Source organism: Trichosurus vulpecula, chromosome 8 (genome assembly GCF_011100635.1).
Source record: "Trichosurus vulpecula isolate mTriVul1 chromosome 8, mTriVul1.pri, whole genome shotgun sequence".
NCBI classification, from domain to species: domain Eukaryota; kingdom Metazoa; phylum Chordata; class Mammalia; order Diprotodontia; family Phalangeridae; genus Trichosurus; species Trichosurus vulpecula.
This window is the reverse complement of record NC_050580.1, coordinates 161,267,608-161,285,713: the sequence shown is the minus strand read 5'-3', so window position 1 is coordinate 161,285,713 and position 18,106 is coordinate 161,267,608. Positions and strand designations below refer to the sequence as shown.

The 18,106-nt window shown below is 39.4% G+C and overlaps 1 protein-coding gene across 1 annotated transcript in view; it reads left to right on the top strand.

Moving 5' to 3' along the window:
• LOC118828854 (myocardial zonula adherens protein) overlaps positions 1 to 18,106 on the top strand; it is a 103,717-nt gene that overhangs the window by 43,942 nt on the left and 41,669 nt on the right. The window contains exons 6-8 of the mRNA XM_036735739.1: positions 2,411 to 2,563; positions 11,098 to 11,223; positions 12,855 to 12,983. Of these exons, the coding sequence (XP_036591634.1) occupies positions 2,411 to 2,563; positions 11,098 to 11,223; positions 12,855 to 12,983 (408 nt within the window). The remainder of the gene's footprint in view (positions 1 to 2,410; positions 2,564 to 11,097; positions 11,224 to 12,854; positions 12,984 to 18,106) is intronic.

Here is an 18,106-nt window from a genome sequence, read left to right as displayed (position 1 = left end):
ATTAAACTAAGACATTCTCTTTATTAAGACTCTCCCTATGTTTATCAGGCCTGCTATCCAAGGGAGAGTGAGGAAATCAGTCCAAAGATACTTAACACAATATTAATTCTCAGTTTTAATATAGTACTTTATTTTTTCCCAATTACATGTAAAGACAATTTTTAACATTTATTTTTTAGCTTTTATTTAGTATTTTATTTTCCACCAGTTACATGTAAAAACAATTTTTAACATTCATTTTTAAAACTTTGACTTCCAAATTCTTTCCCTTCCTTCCCACCCCTACCCCTTCATTGAGAAGACAAGCAATTTGATATAGGTTATACATGTGTAGTCATGCAAAACATATCTATTGATAGTCATGCTGTGAAAGAAAACACAGATAAAAAGACTCAAGAAAAATAAAGTAAAAAAAGTATGCTTCGATCTATATTCAGACACCACAAGTTCTTTCTCTCTCTGGAGATGGATAGCATTTTTCATCCTAAGTCTTTCAGAGTTGTGTTGGATCATTGTATTGCTGAGAAAAGCTAAGTCATTCACAGCTGATCATCTTACAATATTGCTGTCATTTTGTATACAGTACATTTCACTCTGCATCAGCCCATGCAAGTCTTTCCAGGTTTTTCTGAGTGTCCTGCTCGTCATTTCTTATAGTACAATTCAGTTTTTATATAGCATACCATTTTACAGATGAAGAAACTGAGGACTGCAGAGGTGAAGTGACTTGCTCATGTTTCTCGGGTTGTAAGTGGAAAAGTCAAAATTTGAACCCAGGTCCCATGACCCTGAATCCAGATGTCTATCCATAGCACCATGGCACCATACCGCCATTCAAGCTCCATATTACTTCGTGCTTTTAGCTATTCCACATACCTCATTGTAAGATTTCAGTTCAGCAAATATTTTTGAGGCATCAGGGGATGTGGTAGGTACTGAGAATACACAGATAGGTACAACAATCATTCTGCTATTGAAGAACTCATAATCTCTTGGAGATGAGGGCACCTAGGTATTCAAATAAATGTGATATAGTGGAAATTGCACAGGTTCCAAGAGGAGGTTTATGAGACATATGAGGATATATAGATCACTTTTAGGTATGCAAGGGAGGTGGTGGTGGAAAAGAATTGTGGAGTCTTGGTTCTAGAGCTAGAAGAGACCTCAGATGCCACCCAGTGTAATTCTCTTATTTTATAGATGAAGACAGTAGGACCCCGGGTAGTAAAGTGACTCACTTAGGTATTGAAGTGTGATGGGTAAGGCATCATGGAGGAGGTGGTATTGGTTTGGGTCTTAAAGCAAGGGATGCTCTTTAACAGATGAAGATGGAAGAGGAGTCCATTCCAAACATAGATATTTCATATAGTCACTACATACTCTAATCAGGAATCCTCTCCTCTGCTTAGAGAAACAAGGAGCTAAAAGGCTTATCATCATTATTCAAATAAGGATTTAGAAACGAAGGAGCCTCGGAGATTAATTTCTCCTCTTGCTACAGAGTCAGCAAAGGTCTTGGGATACTATTTCAAAGGATAGGGTTTCCAGATGTTTGCATTTGAAATGGCATGCGACTTGGGTGGGGGGTGGGGGTGTGTGGGAGGTGAGAGAAGACGGCCATAAACACAGTGTCTAGCAGTGGGAGTTCTGGATTTTAATGACCTCACTCTTCTGGAGTCCTAAAAGAATAAACCAAACACAAATTGCAGTCATAAAAAGCCGCAGGCATTTAAAACATTCTTGTTGATGGGCACCCCCTGGCTATTATCAAAGGCATTTGTTAAGCACCTGTCTGTGCAAAGCACTATGATTAAGTGCTATAAACTACACTGAAAGTCCATGGTCCTCTAGCTCTACCAGCTCCTCCCTCCTACTCCTGAGCTGGAATGAGAGGGAGCCACTAGAGAAGAGATTTCTTGTGAAATTGACATTTCATTGGAATCCACTGAGGACACCCCTCCATATTGCCCTGAAGGACAAAAGTGACCACCCATTTCAGGTAAGGGAGAAAGTCTCCATTTTTTTAGATTGTCTCTAGCCAACCTCCATGGTACAGGCCCTGTGGGAAAGGTGTAGGTGGCTGCAATGGAGGAGCTTAGGTGGTAGGTAGATTAGAGCCACTAAATAATTTGGCAATAGTGAGCATCTACGCCCCTGCGATGGTGACAAAGGCTCCCAGAATGGACTGGGTTTCCGGGGTATGAATAGCCAGGGTGATTTGTTATTCCTCATATTGGCTACATACTGGGTTGTCTAGGTTGAGGCAAGGTACATAAGGATATTCTAGGCTACAGCCTTGGTGAAGGTTTTACAAGATCTCTTGGCCCTCTGTTCACATGTAGTTTCTGTATGCCAGTAATCAATCAGTAATGGAATGTCTCAAAATGTGTTCTTCTTTTTGTCCTGGCAGAAAACATTGGTGGATGTTACCTTAGAAAACAGTACCATTAAGGACCAGATCAGAAATTTACAGCACACATATGAAGCATCTATGGAACAACTGAGAGAAAAGCAGAGACAGTTAGAGGTGGCTCAGGTTGAAAACCAGCTTTTGAAACTAAAGGTAAAGTAAATGAAATTTAAATTCTTCATCAGGTTTCTATTCCTAATTTATATTTCTTCATTTCCTCTTTCTTTCTTCAGCTCCCTTCTCTTTTGTCTTCTTCTCACTTTCTCTTTTACCCCTTACTTCTTCTGTTATTTCTTCTCACATTCATTGTTAATAGTCCCAGAAGACTGAAATTGAAGGTATTCTCTAGGTGATCTAGAAAATGTTTGAGCATGTTACTATTATTTTCAGTGCAGTACAAGTACTAAATCAAAGAAATATTAACCATACTCCATTCTCATATACACTCTTAACATGACCACTTCTAGGAGGCAGCTAATGGCACAATGGAGCGCTGTGATTGAAGTCAGGAAGATCTGAGTTCAAATCTTCCCAAAGATACTTTCTAGCTATGTAGTCCCTTAAAAAAAAATCTGTTTGCCTCAGTTTCCTCATCTGTAAAATGGGGATAATAATAGCACCTACCTTGGAAAGCTGTTGTGAAGATTAAATAAGATAATATTTGTAAAAGCACTTAGCATAGTGCCTGGCACATAGTAGGTGCTATTATAAATGCTTATTCTTTTGTTTTCACCTACTCCCTAAGTGTTGCAAGAACTGCTCAGACAGTTATACCTTTGTTCTGTACAAACAAGCAAGGTTATTCACTATCAGTCATCTAGCACTTATTACGTGCCTACACTACACAGTCCTAGGCACTGTCCTAGGTGCTGGGGATACAAAGGAAGGCAAAAAAAAATTCCTTGCCCTCAAGGAACTCACAGTCTAATGCTGGGAGAGGGAGAGGGAGAGACAATAAGATACATACATATTACATTGGGGAATAATTTCAAACGGAAGGCACTGGTCTTAAGTAGAATTGGGAAAGACTTCTTCAAAAGGGGAGACTTTACCTGAGACTTGAAGGAAACCAGAGAAACTCAGAGGCATAGATTATTCCCTATACCTGGAATGTCTTCCCTCATCTTTTGCCTGAGTTTCTCTGGTTTCCTTCAAGTCTCAGCTAAAGTCTCTCCTTCTGAAGTCTTTCTGAGTTTTACTTAAGACTAGTGTATGACCCTAGGCAAGTCGCTTAACCCTGATTGCTTCAAAAAAATTTTTTTAAATTATTTTTAAAATGCTTGGAGCGGGTCTTGTGCAAGGAATAACAAGGAGGTCAGTGTCACTGGATCTCAGAGTAAATGCCCAGGAATAAGGCAAAGATAGGAAGAGGCCATGATATGAAAGGCTTTAAAGGCCAACAGAGGATTTTATATTTGATCCCAGAGGTTATAGGAAGCCATTGGAGTTTATTGAATAGAGGGGTGATGTGGTCCAATCTGTGATTTAGGAAGAGCAACAGCTGAGTGGAAGTAGAGGACAGGCTGGAATGTGGAGAGAATTGAGGCTGGGAGACTCACCAGGAAGCAATAATACAGATGTGCAGTGATGAGGGCTTGTGCCAGGTGGTGGCAGAGCCAGAGGAAAGGAGAAATGTATGAGAGATGTTCCAAAGGCAGCAATGATAGGCTTTGACAACTGACTGGATATAGGGAGGGGAGGGGAGAAACAGAGAGGGGGGGGGGCAGAGATAGAGACAGGGGAGGGGATATCCAGGATGACACCTGGGTTGTATGTTGACTGTAACATTAGTAGTACTGGAACATAGATGTGTTCAAGCTTTACCAAGAATTATCCTAGGAGCCCACAGAATAACCCCAAAGCCTCTCTAATCTGATTTTGCAGCAAAAAAAAGATAATCGTGGTGTCCCCTACGTTTCTTAGTCCCAGCAGGGGTGGGGTGAGGTGGGTTCCTTAGCAGTGCTGTTTTATACTAGCAACCAATTCTGTCCTCATCCTGGCACCACGAAGAAAAATGTAAGAGCATTCTCTAGAGCAGGGATTCTTAACATGGTATCTATAAATTTAAAAAAAAAATTGAAAATTGTGGTTTAATAAGATTGGTTTCCTTTCTAATCTTGCAGATTTTATCTTGTGCATTAAAACATTATTCCAAGAAGGGATTCATAGATTTATCAGACTGCCAAGGAAGTCCATGACACGCAAAAAGTTTGAGAATCCTTGCCCTAGACCTAGAGAATATATATTCCTACTGTAACTACTAGGCATTACTGTGTAGATAAAAGTTTGGTTAGGCCATGAATCTTTCTTGAACCATGCCATTCTCCTCTGCCTGCTGGAGGCTAAAATTTTTCCCTCTGGCACTTGAGCACCTATATCCTGCTATAATAACAAGCTCATTTTCTAGCCTAGGGGGTAAAATGACTCCAAATTCCATATGGATATCTTTATCTGCTATTTTAGGGAGCTTAAACAAATTCTAGTCATTAATAAAAAATTACATATAATTTTTTTTGCCTCTAGATCAGTATGAAATTCTGATCAATTCTGACCTACTTTATACTCCTATTGCCTACAGTAGCTATACATTCATACTATATATGCATTCGTGATTTTTAAATGAGGCTAAGAAATCAGGATAAGAAATAGCTTAGATAAAGGGAAAGATGATCATATAGAATGCTTGTCAAGCATGGGAAGGAGAATTTAGAAAGCTAAAAATAAAATCCTTTCAGAACTTTGTTCATTTCCCCAAATGGGACATCAGAGTCATCTGCTTTTTCTGTCTAAGTTCTTTTTTCCCATTGACCAGAACCCATGCCCTACAGCTTAAGTTTTTAGTTCTAGATGATGCTATGTAAGATACCTATAGGGAATCCATAGTGCTTCACTCCATTGTTCACTTTAGCTCTGCTCATCTATCTCCTTCCCCTGCATGTCCCTTTTTTCAAAACTCCTGGGCACAACTCAAGGCTGTCTCCTAGATCAAAGATTAAAGTCATCCAGATCTCTCCCAGGGCTGGGAGAAAACACTTGCCTCACTGAACTACAAATCCGAGAAGGCCAATCAAGTCTCAAATCACTATTACACTTCTATGGAAACATAGACTCTCAGAGTTGGAAAGGACCTCAGATGGTCTTTCCAGTTTTATTTGAAGAACTCCAGTTATGGAACTTACTTGTGTCTGGAGGGTTAGCGTATTTTATTTCTGGACAGTTTTAATTGTTAAGCATTTCTTCCTTAGTATTGTGTTGAAATGTGTCTCTCTGTAAACTTTTGACCTTTGGTCTTGGTTTTGCCCTTTGAGACCAAGCAGCATAAACTTAATTGCTCTTGCACAAGGTAGTTCTGAAAAGACTTGAAGATAGCTATCTTAGTCCCATCTTCCCCTATCCCGAAAGCCAGTCTCTTCTCCAGACTAAGCATTCTCACATCTTTAAATTAGTCTGTGTATGGCAGGATTCTAGTCCCCTCACCATTTTCTTGTTGTCTTCTGGATTTACTACCATTGTAATGGCTGTCCTAAAATGGAGGTCCCAGAACTTACAAATGTGTTCTGACCATCAGAGTTCAGGAAACCATCATTTCCCTAAGTATGCACATTATGCTTCTCTTAATGCAGCCCAAGATATTATAGGCATTTTTTAGCTTTCTTGGATGCCAGTTCTCCATTATAAATCTGACCTTTCGGAAGGCCACTTGGTGAAAGTGAGCAGGACTTTTTGTTGGCTCCCAGGAACCCAACAGCATTAGTGTGTTTCTCAGTGGTGAATAGCTTGTTGCTTTCCCAGTAGCAGAATCTGTTCCATTCTTGTTTGTATCAGTCACTTCCTCAGCCCAGGTAAATGTTCTACATTCTTGTTTCTGCAAAGACCTCTACGCGCCATGTATTGTTGTCACCGTAGCTCTATTAAAAAGGAATGTGGGAGAGCCTTATCAGGCTAGAGATAGCTTTGATTTCAAAGTGCATTTCTTGAATTTGGAATGGACTGCTGTGAACACATTCATAAGGTGTTATAAGCCTCAGCACCTGTGTTTCAATTCAATCAACATATATTAAGCATTTACTTTGTATGGGGACTGGGCTAGGAAACTTTGAGAGATACAAACTTTTACTTGACAACTAAGAAAAACAGAAGTATAATAATAGATCCATTTATAGAGCACAGATTTCTTGAGTGAGTGGCAAAGCCAAGATCCCAGGCTAAGCATTTTGACTTTGAATGCAACACTTTCCCCACTATATCATGTACTTCTCTGGGTCTTGGTTTCCTTATCTATAAAACGGAAATAATTATATTTTTACTAGCTCCTTCAAAGAGCGATGGTGAGGAAAGCACCTGTAATCTTAAAATGATGTAGAAATATGAACTATTAATAAAGTCTATCACAGGTTGGCTTGATAGTACAATTTAAGAATGAACTTTCGTTAATTTTTACTTATCCCAATTCTGTATAAGTTGTTCATGTCCCAAAGCTCCATTTTAGTAAATCCTTGGCTCCTCTTGCAGTGGTGCATTTTATGAATTCACCCCAATTAAAGAAAACACCACAAACCATCACAGAACTCATAATGCCAGTCATGTATTAGCACAATAACATGATTCTTAGACGTTCAGCCCTCTACTATCATTCCATTGCCTCATTCTCTCTATTTGTTGAAGGGAAAGAGTGATTTCCCCATCTTTTGTGCTAAGAGGTCATGTACTTTTCTCACAGGCGTGCCTTGAAGTCCTCACTTAGAGCCCATTTACTTGTACTTTAGACACAAGTCCAACAGGCTTGTTTATCTGATTCCTCAGCTCACATCAGATTAGAAGCAGCAAGTTACAATGAAGACTGTATGAGACAGGTGGGAACCGTGATAGGAATGAGAAATGACAACAAAGGAGAGACAATAAAACAGTAATACAATAAATCACATTTATGTAGTACTTTTAAGGTTCACAAGGTATTTTCTTCACCACAACCCTAGGAGGTAGGTAGTTAAACAACTCATAAACACAAACCTAAGTAAGTGTTGGAAGCTAGAGTAGGATTGACAATGCTATTAAAGCAGAAAAGATAGGGAGGATCAAGTGACCTTTAGTGGGTCCTAACTTGAGGTGCCCTTTGCTATTGGTCTGAACTCCAGCTCCACTCCCAAAGTGTTTCTGTGAAAGATAAGAAGTGTACTTCTTTAGGGGTAAAGGGTAGGGGGGACGGTGCCAGGGTGCTTAAGTATTGGCAGACAATCATGATGGAAAATGCTGTCCACCTCCAGAAAAAGAACTATGGAGTCTGAATGCAGATTGAAGCATACTATTTGCTTTCTCTGTTTTTGTTTGTTTCTTCTTTCTCATGGCTCCTCTCAGTGGTTCTAATTCTCCTTTAGAACATGACTAATGTGAAAATATGTTTAATAGGAATGTATATGTAGAGCCTATATCAGATTGCATACCATCTTGGGGTGGGGGGAGGAGAAGGAGAGAGAGAGAAAATTTGGAACTCAATAAGTGAATGTTGAAAACTAAAAATATATTAATATAAAAAAAGAAAGTACATAAAAAAGTATTGGCACTCAATCAACAAGCATTTATTAAGTGCCCACTGTATTCAAGGCACCATGCTAGATGCTAAGGATACAAGGACAAAAGTGAAATAAACTCAAGCTTACATTCTACTGGAAGAAACATGTTCAGTACAAATATATACTAAAAAAATAGGATATAGGGCAACTAGGTGGCACAGTGGATAGACTGCTGGGCCTGGAGTCAGGAAGACCTGAGTTCAAACTGACCTCAGACACTTACTTGCTATGTGACCCTGGGCAAGTTGCTTAACTCGGTTTGCTTCAGTTTCCTCATCTGTAAAACGAGCTGGAGAAGGAAATGGCAAACCACTCCCCCAAAAAGGGTTCACAAAGAGTCAGATACGACTGAAAATGTGTTGAACAACAGAAAAGGCCCTAGCAGCTGGGACAGGGAGGTCAGGAAAAGCCTTATGAAGAAAATGGTGTTTAAGTTAAACTTTGAAGAAAACTAAGTATTCTCAAAGATAGATGGAGGAGGAGGGAATACACTCCAGGTATGGGGGACAGCCTGTGCGAAGTCCCAAAGTTAGGAGATGAAATGTTGCATTGGCACTCACCAGTCACCACCCTATCTTAGATAAAATCTTGCCACATTCTCTGACTCCTTGGGGAACAGGAATGCCTAGAAACTAAAGAAGTTTGACAATATCAGGGGTTTTTGCTTTTCTTTTTTCTGTTGAAAGCCAACATAAAACATTTTTCCTTGAATAATGAAACTTGAAACTCACATTGATGAAAGAGTATGTGGGCGGAGGCTGTTTTCTCTGACCAAAATCACTACTTAGGATGGCAGAAAAGGAGGAAAGGATATTAGCCGTAGGGAAGCTGATGGTCAGAACCAGGAGATTCTGAAGCTGTGATGATCAGGGTCAGTTTTTGGTAGAGAACACACAAAATAACTGGGTTTTTATTGTGTTGAAATTTTCTCCAGAGAGCACCTCTGATTTACTAATTAGTTTCTAGAATTTGGGTATGGGCATAGCAGTGATTAACCAGTTAATACATGGTGGCACAGTGGATAGAGTGCTGGGCCAGGAGTCAGAAAGACTCATCTTCATTAGTTCAAATCTGGCCTCAGACACTTACTAGCTGTGTGACCTTGGGCAAGTGACTTAACCCTGTGTGCCTCAGTTTCCTCAGCTGTAATATGAGTTAGAGAAGGAAATGGCAAACCATTCCAGTATCTTTGCCAAGAAAACCCCAAATGGGGTCACAAAGAGTCAGACATGACTGTAAATGATTAAACAAAGATGTTTATTAAGTGAATTTGATGTCAGGCTGTGTTCTATATGCTGAGGAAACATATACAAAGAATGGGACAGTTCCCACTCTTGTGGTGCTTAAGAGCTAGGTTAAAATCCCACATCTGATACTCCTTTTGTGACCTTGGGCAAGTCTCTTAACTTCCCTGGGCTTCAATTTTCTTGTCAAATTCCTTAAATGGACTCAATTGCCTTCTTATCTTCCTTCTACTTCTAAATCAATGACGATTTCTAGAGATTGAGAAAAAATTCTCCAAACCTCTTAGAAAACCAAAAGTTGGGAAAAAGTCAGGCATGAATGAAGCAGGTTCAAGTTATAGAATGACAGGTTATAATCCAGAAGGGGCCTTGGTTTTACAGAGAAGTTAAACTGAGGTTGCTGATCCTTTGACACTGTCACTTAACACTTAACATCTATTAAGTGACTATTCCATGATTAGACAGCTAGAAAATGTCAGGGACAAGTTATAAAGTCAGGTCTTCCTGATCCAAGTTGAGAAAATATCTGCTTTCAAAATGCAGAGATTATTGGAGGAGGGGGACAGGTGGAAGAGGTAGACAGTGAGCTGAAACAAGTTTCTTTTTCCTCACATTTTTCACTTTGAACAACATTTGGCATTCCAAATATGTCGGCCCTATTGAATTCCTTGATCAGCTATGTTTTTACAGCAGTAGTAAAAACATTTAACTCCCTCCGCATAAATACTTAATAAATTTCATCCAGAAAAGGGGAAGGCAAAGATTTTCTCTAAAGGATTCCTATTTTAAGGTTAGCTCGTCTATCTGCTGCTAGTGTTGATCATATACTTAATCTTAAATCAATGCCCCAAAGATTTCCTTTTAGATCTTTTTTTTTCTTTCCTTCTGAGTCTGATTCTCCCTATTCAACCAGCCTGGAAGTACATCAGCCACTCATAGTCAGATCCATTGCTGGTTGGCACGGGAGCTCTGAACTGCTCCGTTTGTGATCTAGGACAGTCCCCTCACTCCCAGCTCCCAAGGGCTCACTGTATTGATGCTGGACTTCAACCCACTGCAACTCAGAACTCCCAAGATCAGGTGCTCTACCAGCCTCAGCTGCCCCGTAGAAACAGGGCTTAGAGGCATGTGTCACCACAAACAGCTTTCAATTTAAATCTGGGTAATGAAAAGCAAAACCAAAAAGATGAATGACTGGACAAGATGAGAGAAATGACACAGAAATAAGGAGGAAGAGTGATAACATTAAATCAGAGTCTTGGTAAGTAAAGTGAGAATAGTGGAATATGGGGGACAGCTCGATACACTTTCACATGCATGGTATAAAGACCTGCAACATCATGATCCAGTGGGAAAAAAAACAGACTATGGAGTCAGAGGGCCTGAGTTCTAATCCTATTTCTGACACTGTGTCGCTTACTATGTCCTGTGACACTTGGGATAGTTATTTAAACTTCCTGGGTCTGTGTGTGTATGCACATATACATATACACATGCATATATACACACATGCATGTACACACATATGTATAGATACGTATTTCTTCTGTTGAGTTGGTTTCAGTCATGTTGGACTTCCTGTGATCCCATTTGGAGTTTTCTTGGCAAAGATACTGGGGTGGTTTGCTATTTCTTTTTCCAGCTCATTTTACAGATGAGGAAACTGAGGCAAACAGGGTGAAGTGACTTGCCTAGCTAGTAAATTATACTGTAATATTAAAATGACACATATGTGTATATAGATATATGTATATATGTGTGTGTGTATATACATATACACACACACACACACACACATACATACACACACCTCTTACTTCTAGCCTTATTTCATCTGCAGATGGTGCGACCTTGATGTTTCTCTCTTTTATAGGTAGAATCTTCCCAGGAAGCCAATGCTGACGTCATGAGGGAGATGACCAAGAAGCTCTACAGTCAGTATGAAGAAAAACTACAGCAAGAACAGCAAAAGCACAATGCAGAGAAACAGGCCCTCCTAGTAAGTTTGGGGAGCCCTGCAATGAAAATCAAAGAGAGGTTTTTTTGTTTTAATTTTGTTTTCCTCAACCTCAACGTGGTCATAATCATAGGACTATAGGAAGGAGGATTCCATTTATTTATTTATTACCCAAAATCTCTCAATAACTTCCCATGATCTACTAAATTAATTTCAAACTCCGTGGCCTGACATTTAAGCCCTTCCATGGTATGGACATAACCAGGTTTATCTCCATAAATAAAATCCCCAGATATATTCTTTATATGGCAAACTGAAATCTTCATTGTCCTCCACATTCACCATGTGTTTTTCTTCTTCCATACTATTTTCCCTTATACATGCTCTACCCCCATCTCTCTATCTGCTTAAAACTGAATTGTTCTTTAGAGCTTAGCAGAAACGTAGCTTCTTCCATGAAGCCTTCTCCAATTACGAAAAGTGTCTCCTTCCACTGGGAGGGAGATGGTACTTCTTTTATACTGTGCTTATATTGTACTATATATAATAATCATATGTGTATGCACAGAATCAAGAACTTGACCTCAGAAGCGATCATTTTGTAGATGAGGAAATAGAAACTCAGAGAGTTATAACTTGGCCAAGGGTCACACAAGTAGGAATATAAATACACTGTAAACTTGAGAGGTCAGGTGCTATATTTTATGCATTTTTATATCTCCCAACACTCCAGTACAGTGACCTGCTCACAGTAGATGCTCAGAAAATGTTTGTTGAGTGATTGATTCATTTATTCGCTCAATCAAATGAGAATATTTGTAAAACGCTCACTAGAATGCTTGGCATACAATAGGTGCTACATAAATGCTTATTCCCTTTTCTCTCCTTACTAATAAGATTTATTCTTAAGGGTAGTTTGGTGGACAGCAGTATAGGAAGGGCATCCAGGAATTCTGTACTATACTTATGCCACTGATTTCCCCCATGGTTTTGATAAATAATGTGACATTGCGATTGAAAAGATAAAGCAAACAAAACCCAGGGAGCATAGTTAAATGTTGAGTAATGGTGGCAAGACTTCTCAGGTGGGAACCATAGTGGTAAATGGAAACAAGGTAGTGAGATTGTTCTGTTTACAAAGTTAAATAGCATAGAAATGGGAAGAATAAATACCTCCTCCAAGTACTCGAAGCCTGCTTAGGCTCCCTTAGAACTAACACAAGGTGACTAGCTTCTCATTTCTACCTCTGCTATGGTCATCATAAAGGAAGGTAAATGGCCTATATGGTCAGCTCTATGGTCACCTATATGGTGAGCTCTAAATGCTAAAGGATGTTATAGATTTAATGAAATAGAGAAAGGGTGTTGGATTTGGAGTTTGAGGACCTGGGTTGGAATGCTGTCTCTGCCAGTGTGACTTTGGGCAAGTCAATGGCTTCTATTTTCCTCATCCACAAAATGAAGGGGTTGGATTTAATGGCCTCTGGGGTCCCTTCCAGGTCTATATCCATGATCCTATAAATAGGACTTTCTTGTTTTCAAATAAAGTTTAAAAAATGATCCCATCCTTGATGAGACCCAAGCTCTCCTTCATATCCCTAAAGAAAAATGGTTGAATTAAGATGGCTATCCTGGACAAACTCTGTGTATTGAGACAAGTGTTTGTTTTGAAGGAAGAAACCAATAATTTTCTGAAAGCCATTGAGGAAGCCAATATCAAGATGCAAGTAGCGGAGACCAGCCTCGAAGAGCGAGACCAAAGGATCGGAGAACTGGACAGACTAATTGAACGTATGGAAAAGGTAACCCCCACACTCTCCTTTCCTCTCTTTCTCCAAAACTCCCATGTACTGTCACAACTCTCTAGACCCAAATCCTACACCACCATTCTGGAACTCTTTTCGTTTCTTGATGTGCAATGTAAATGTTAAAGGTTTCCCTGGCACTGAAGGACATGGTGTAGTGGTGGGAGTACAGGTATGACTGTGAATGTGGGACATGTTTTTATAGGAGGAGTATGTTGTGAGCAGGCTGATGAGTAGAGAACATTCCTCTGGAGCAAAATGTGGTTTGGGGACCCCTGGGGGTCTACAATAGTTCTGTCACATCAAAACTATTTTCATGATAATAATTATGACATTTTAGTTCTAATACAGTAAATATTAACAATTGCAACTCATATAAACAAAAGCTCTTTGGAGTTCTCAATAGTTTTAAGAGTTTAAAAGAATCCTGAACCCAAAAAGTTTGAGAACTGCTGTTCCAGAGGGTAACTGATTGCTAAAGTCACAGAAGAGAGGAGGCTGAGAGGAAGAATTGGTTAGGGGAAAGAAAAGAATGAAGAAAATGAAGGAGGACAAGAAAAGGAAAGGACAAGTGAGCTTCTACTTAATTATGTAATGGCCTGGCATATAGTAATCACTTAATAAATGCTTATTGATTGGGTAGTTTTGAATTATGTTTGATGGCTCAGGACTAAAATTAATGGACAATTGTGGCCTGACCCTCTTTGACTATTGTTGCTAAGCCTAGGTGACCTTGCTGAAGCCACTGACCATAGTGACCCCTCAGAGACTTGGGAGAAAGGAAATCCCAGCATCCTTAAATATTTTTATAGAGAAAAACAGGAAGAAGGAGCTAGTACTGACTATATTAAACTTAAATAGCTCTTTCTACTCCCTCAAGTGAAAATATTAGCCAGTTCCATGAGGTGAAATTTGGGGCCCCAAGCAAAAATTTCAAAAAGGGTTTTACCTTTTGTTAGCTGAAAAATTCATAGCTCTCTAGTGCTTGGGCAGGGATTAACTGAAATGGGAAATGTAGTAAATTCAGTGTTTATGGAGCCTGAGGGGTTCCTAGTGACTTCCAATAAAGCTAATGTGTGCATTTGGGGTATATGGAAGCTTACTTCAGTATGTAATAATCTGACCTGCTTTTCCCTAGGAATGCCAATTCTTTCCTGCTGAATGCTAAATCCTCTAATAAGTCTGTTGAAAATTAAAAGAATAGGTGGACTGTGTGAGGGAGTTGTCCTGTCTCTCTGTAGATATATACCTTATCCAGAGACAATGTGGTATAGCAGAACCATCAATGGATTTGGAGTCAGAGAATTTGGGGCAACTGTGGGCAAGTCATTGACCCTCTCTTGGCCCCCATTTCTTCATCTGCAAAATGAGGGAATTGAACTAGATGACTTGTGAGGTCCTCTAGAACTGTGATCCCTTTGTGCTATTTTCTAAATAGTCCCTGGATTATGTGTGTGCTGGGGTGGGGTGGGGTGCAGTGCTTTAGAAATTTAGATACAGGCAGTTCTGCTATAGCTGGGCACATACTTTCCCAAATACCACACCATGCAAAATCACACAATAAAAACTACGTGGCTTATGAGGAAAATGGAGCTGGGGCACAATTTTCAAAAACTCTATAAGTAAAAAAGAAATAGAAACCTAATAAGATGGTAGGGCAGGTTTATACATGTTAACGGTTAAGAAATAGACAAATACTATGATAAATAGTGGACTTGTCAGCGGTGGTAGCAGTAGGAACTTGGATAGGCCATAACTCTGAGAAGGCCATAGGGGAAAGGGGTAGGGGTGGAGGTGGTGCGGTGAGCCTTTCTTGTCTTGTATATCAGAAGATATACAATTAACACGGCCCTTTACCTCAACAAACATCTGAAGTTTCCTTGTGGAAGTGGGTGTTGGAAGGGTTGCAGCTTTTGAGTTATTTCTGCATTCTCACTTTTTCTTTTCCTAAAACAAATTTTATTGATGTCTTCTATTACTTACAACACCGTAATAATACTAATTATCCCTTCCCTTCCCCCTCCCAGAGAATCATGCCATATTTGTTGCTGTTTAGCTGGTCAGTCTTGTCCAACTCTTTGTGACCCTGTGGATTGTAATGTCCATGGTGTTTTCTTGCAAAAAGTACTGGGCTGCTTTGCCATTTCCTTCTCCAGTAGATTAAGGCAAACCGAGGTTAAGTGACTTGCCCAGGGTCACACATCTAGTAAGTATCTGAGGTTGGATTTGAATTCAGGTCTCCTTGACTCTAGGCCCAGTGATCTATCCACCAAGCCACCATATGGCCAATACTGTTTTTTAGAGAGGAAAATGATCAGCTCAACTGATTGATACATATGTACAATGTGTAATAACTGTGGAAATCCCACCTCCACAAAGGGGTAGGTTGAGGGGAGTGGGTTCTCATAACTCTGGATTTGAGTCCTACTTCATTTTTACAATTTCGCTACATTCACTTTGGATTTTTGGTGTGTAATTGTTCTTTCCACTCACATTGTTGTAGCTACTGTGTATATTGTCTTCTTGGTTCTCTGCATCAGTTCATATAGCTCTTCCCATACTTCTCTATAGTCATCACTCACTTCATTTCTTACAGCACAGTAAATATTCTGTTCCACAGTAAATATTCATATGCCACAATTTGCTTAGCCATTCTCCAATTGATGAACGTCTACTTTGTTTCCAGTTCTTTGTTACCACAAAGAGTGCTGGGTAAATTTTTTGTATGTATAGAGATATGCTTCTTGTTTCTTGTTGAAGAAATTGTGCAGAAGTAAACTTGAAAATTGTGTTATGCTCAAAATGTTCCCTAATATGTTAATCATGTTGGAACAAACAAAAACAGACCCTTTTCCTTTTGCCACCAAACCAAAGTTTTCATTTTGGGGTTATTTGGCTTGAGTATCTTAAATAATCCTTAAATCATTCCTGGTTTTTCTTCTGATAGAACAGGTTTTATAAATGCTCTGGTATAACCTCTCCCTGCAAAACAACTGCCAGAACTATATTTCCCCATACTTCCTGACATAGCAATGAATATTAAAAGCTAGAAGGATTCAGAAATTAGAATAAACTAAGGCATGCCATCTATATTGCTTATACTTTATCAAAACTTCCAAGCAACTCTTTGGAACTCTAGATTTAATATCTCTGATTTAGAAGTCTGGTGGGATCCTCAGGGGTATTTTTTAAATTAAATTAATAATTTTGAATTAACAAAAAACCATTTAATCTTCCACCAATCCCTCATCTAAAAAAATAAAAACAAAACCCTGAAATAAATGTTCATAGTCAAGCAAAACATGTGTTATCCATGTTCAAAAATATGTGTCTTATTCTCCACTTTGAGTCTGTCATCTTTCTGCCAGGAAGCGGGTAACATGCTTCAACATCAGGCCTCTGGAATTTTGGTTGGTCTTTGCATTAATTAGAGTTCTTAAATTTTTGAAAGTTTGTTTTTACAATGCTATTATTGTTGTGTAAATTGTTCTGCTCCGGTTCATTTCACCCAGTCCAAGGTATTTTAAAACTAAGTTTGAGAAATAGTTGTATTATGATAAAGTGGGGGCTAAAGATTATGTTGTGGATTTTTGAGGTCAGAGACTCTTCTTCAATAAATTGGGCTGCCCTCTCTTGCTCCCCCCTCTACTACACTGCTATATACTCCAGGTTCTATACTGCTATATAGTCCAGGTTATAACATATAATTTCCTAGATGAATTGGGCCCAGATTTTCTTTCCTGGTCCTTCCCAAACACTTCTTGTCTAATAATCTGTAAAGAGGACCTTGACTTTTGCCATGATGGCAGCAGGGCAAAGGTCATCAGCTTTGCCACTCCTCTGAGTCTCAGTGTTAAGTGCCTCCTCGAGGCTTATGCTTGCTTTAAGGTAGTTTTTATGACTCCTGAACCAACTGCTGTGGCACAATGAGACCTGAAAGATATTCACTCCTCCCAAATGTGAAGCAGCTAGGTGGCATAGTGAATAGAGTGCTGGACCCTGAGACAGGAAGATCCAAATTTGAATTCCTCCTCAGCCAGTTGGACAATTCACTTAACCTCTCTAAGTCACAATTTCCTCACCTGTAAAATGGGGATAATACTAGCACCTACCTCACAGGCTTGTTATTAAGCTAAAATAAGATAGTATATGCAAGCATTTTGTAAATTTTAAAGTACTATGCAAATGCTTACTATTATTATTAATACAGGAATGAGGTCTGGGAGACTTTTTCCACTATGATCCGATGAGTCAAAAAGAAAAAAAAATTATGTCAGCTAGACTATGGTGCCTCAGTTAGGGTGAGTGAATTCCTTCCAATTCTTATCAAAACCCCTGGGAGCTAGCACATTAGCTGTTCAGATTGCCTTGAAGTTTTGATGGGTCTGAAATAGGTGCTTAGCAACACTGGAGGAAGGACAGCAGAGTGGTTGACCTTTGCTCATTGCTTTCCCTTTGGCAAAGGCTCCTGTTCCCCCTATAGTTCATTTGTGAACTTGGTAAATTCTTTTTGTCATATGGTGTTTTCTTAATTAAAATGTTCACTTGATATTCAGATTATATTTGTTTTGCAAATTCGGGAAGGCCATCTAGAATAAGTGCCTTTACTTTGCTGCTCTGATCTCTTCTTAAACTCCTACAATCTGACTTCTGACCTCATCATTCTACCAAAAGTGCTCTCACCAAAGTTACCAATGATATCCTCATTGTTAAATCCAATGGTCTTTTCTAAATCCTCATTCTTGACCGCTTGCAGCCCTTGACACTGTTGATAACTGTTTTCTCCCTGATACACTTGTCTCTGGATTTTCAGAACACTGCTCACTCCTGGTTCTCCTCCTAACTTTCAGACCACTCCTTTTCAGTCTCCTTTTCTAGATCTTCATTCAGATCACACTCTCTAACCATAAGGATCCCTCAGAGCTCTGTCCTGGGCCCTCTTCCCTTCTCCATCCATACTACTTTACTTGGTGATCTCATTAGCTTCCCTGAATTTAATTATCATCTCTATGCTGATGTTTCTCAAATCTACCTATGCTGCCGTAACCTCTCTGCTGACCTCTAGTCTTGACTCTCCAATTGCCTTTTAAGATATTTATAACTGGATGTCCAGGAGACAT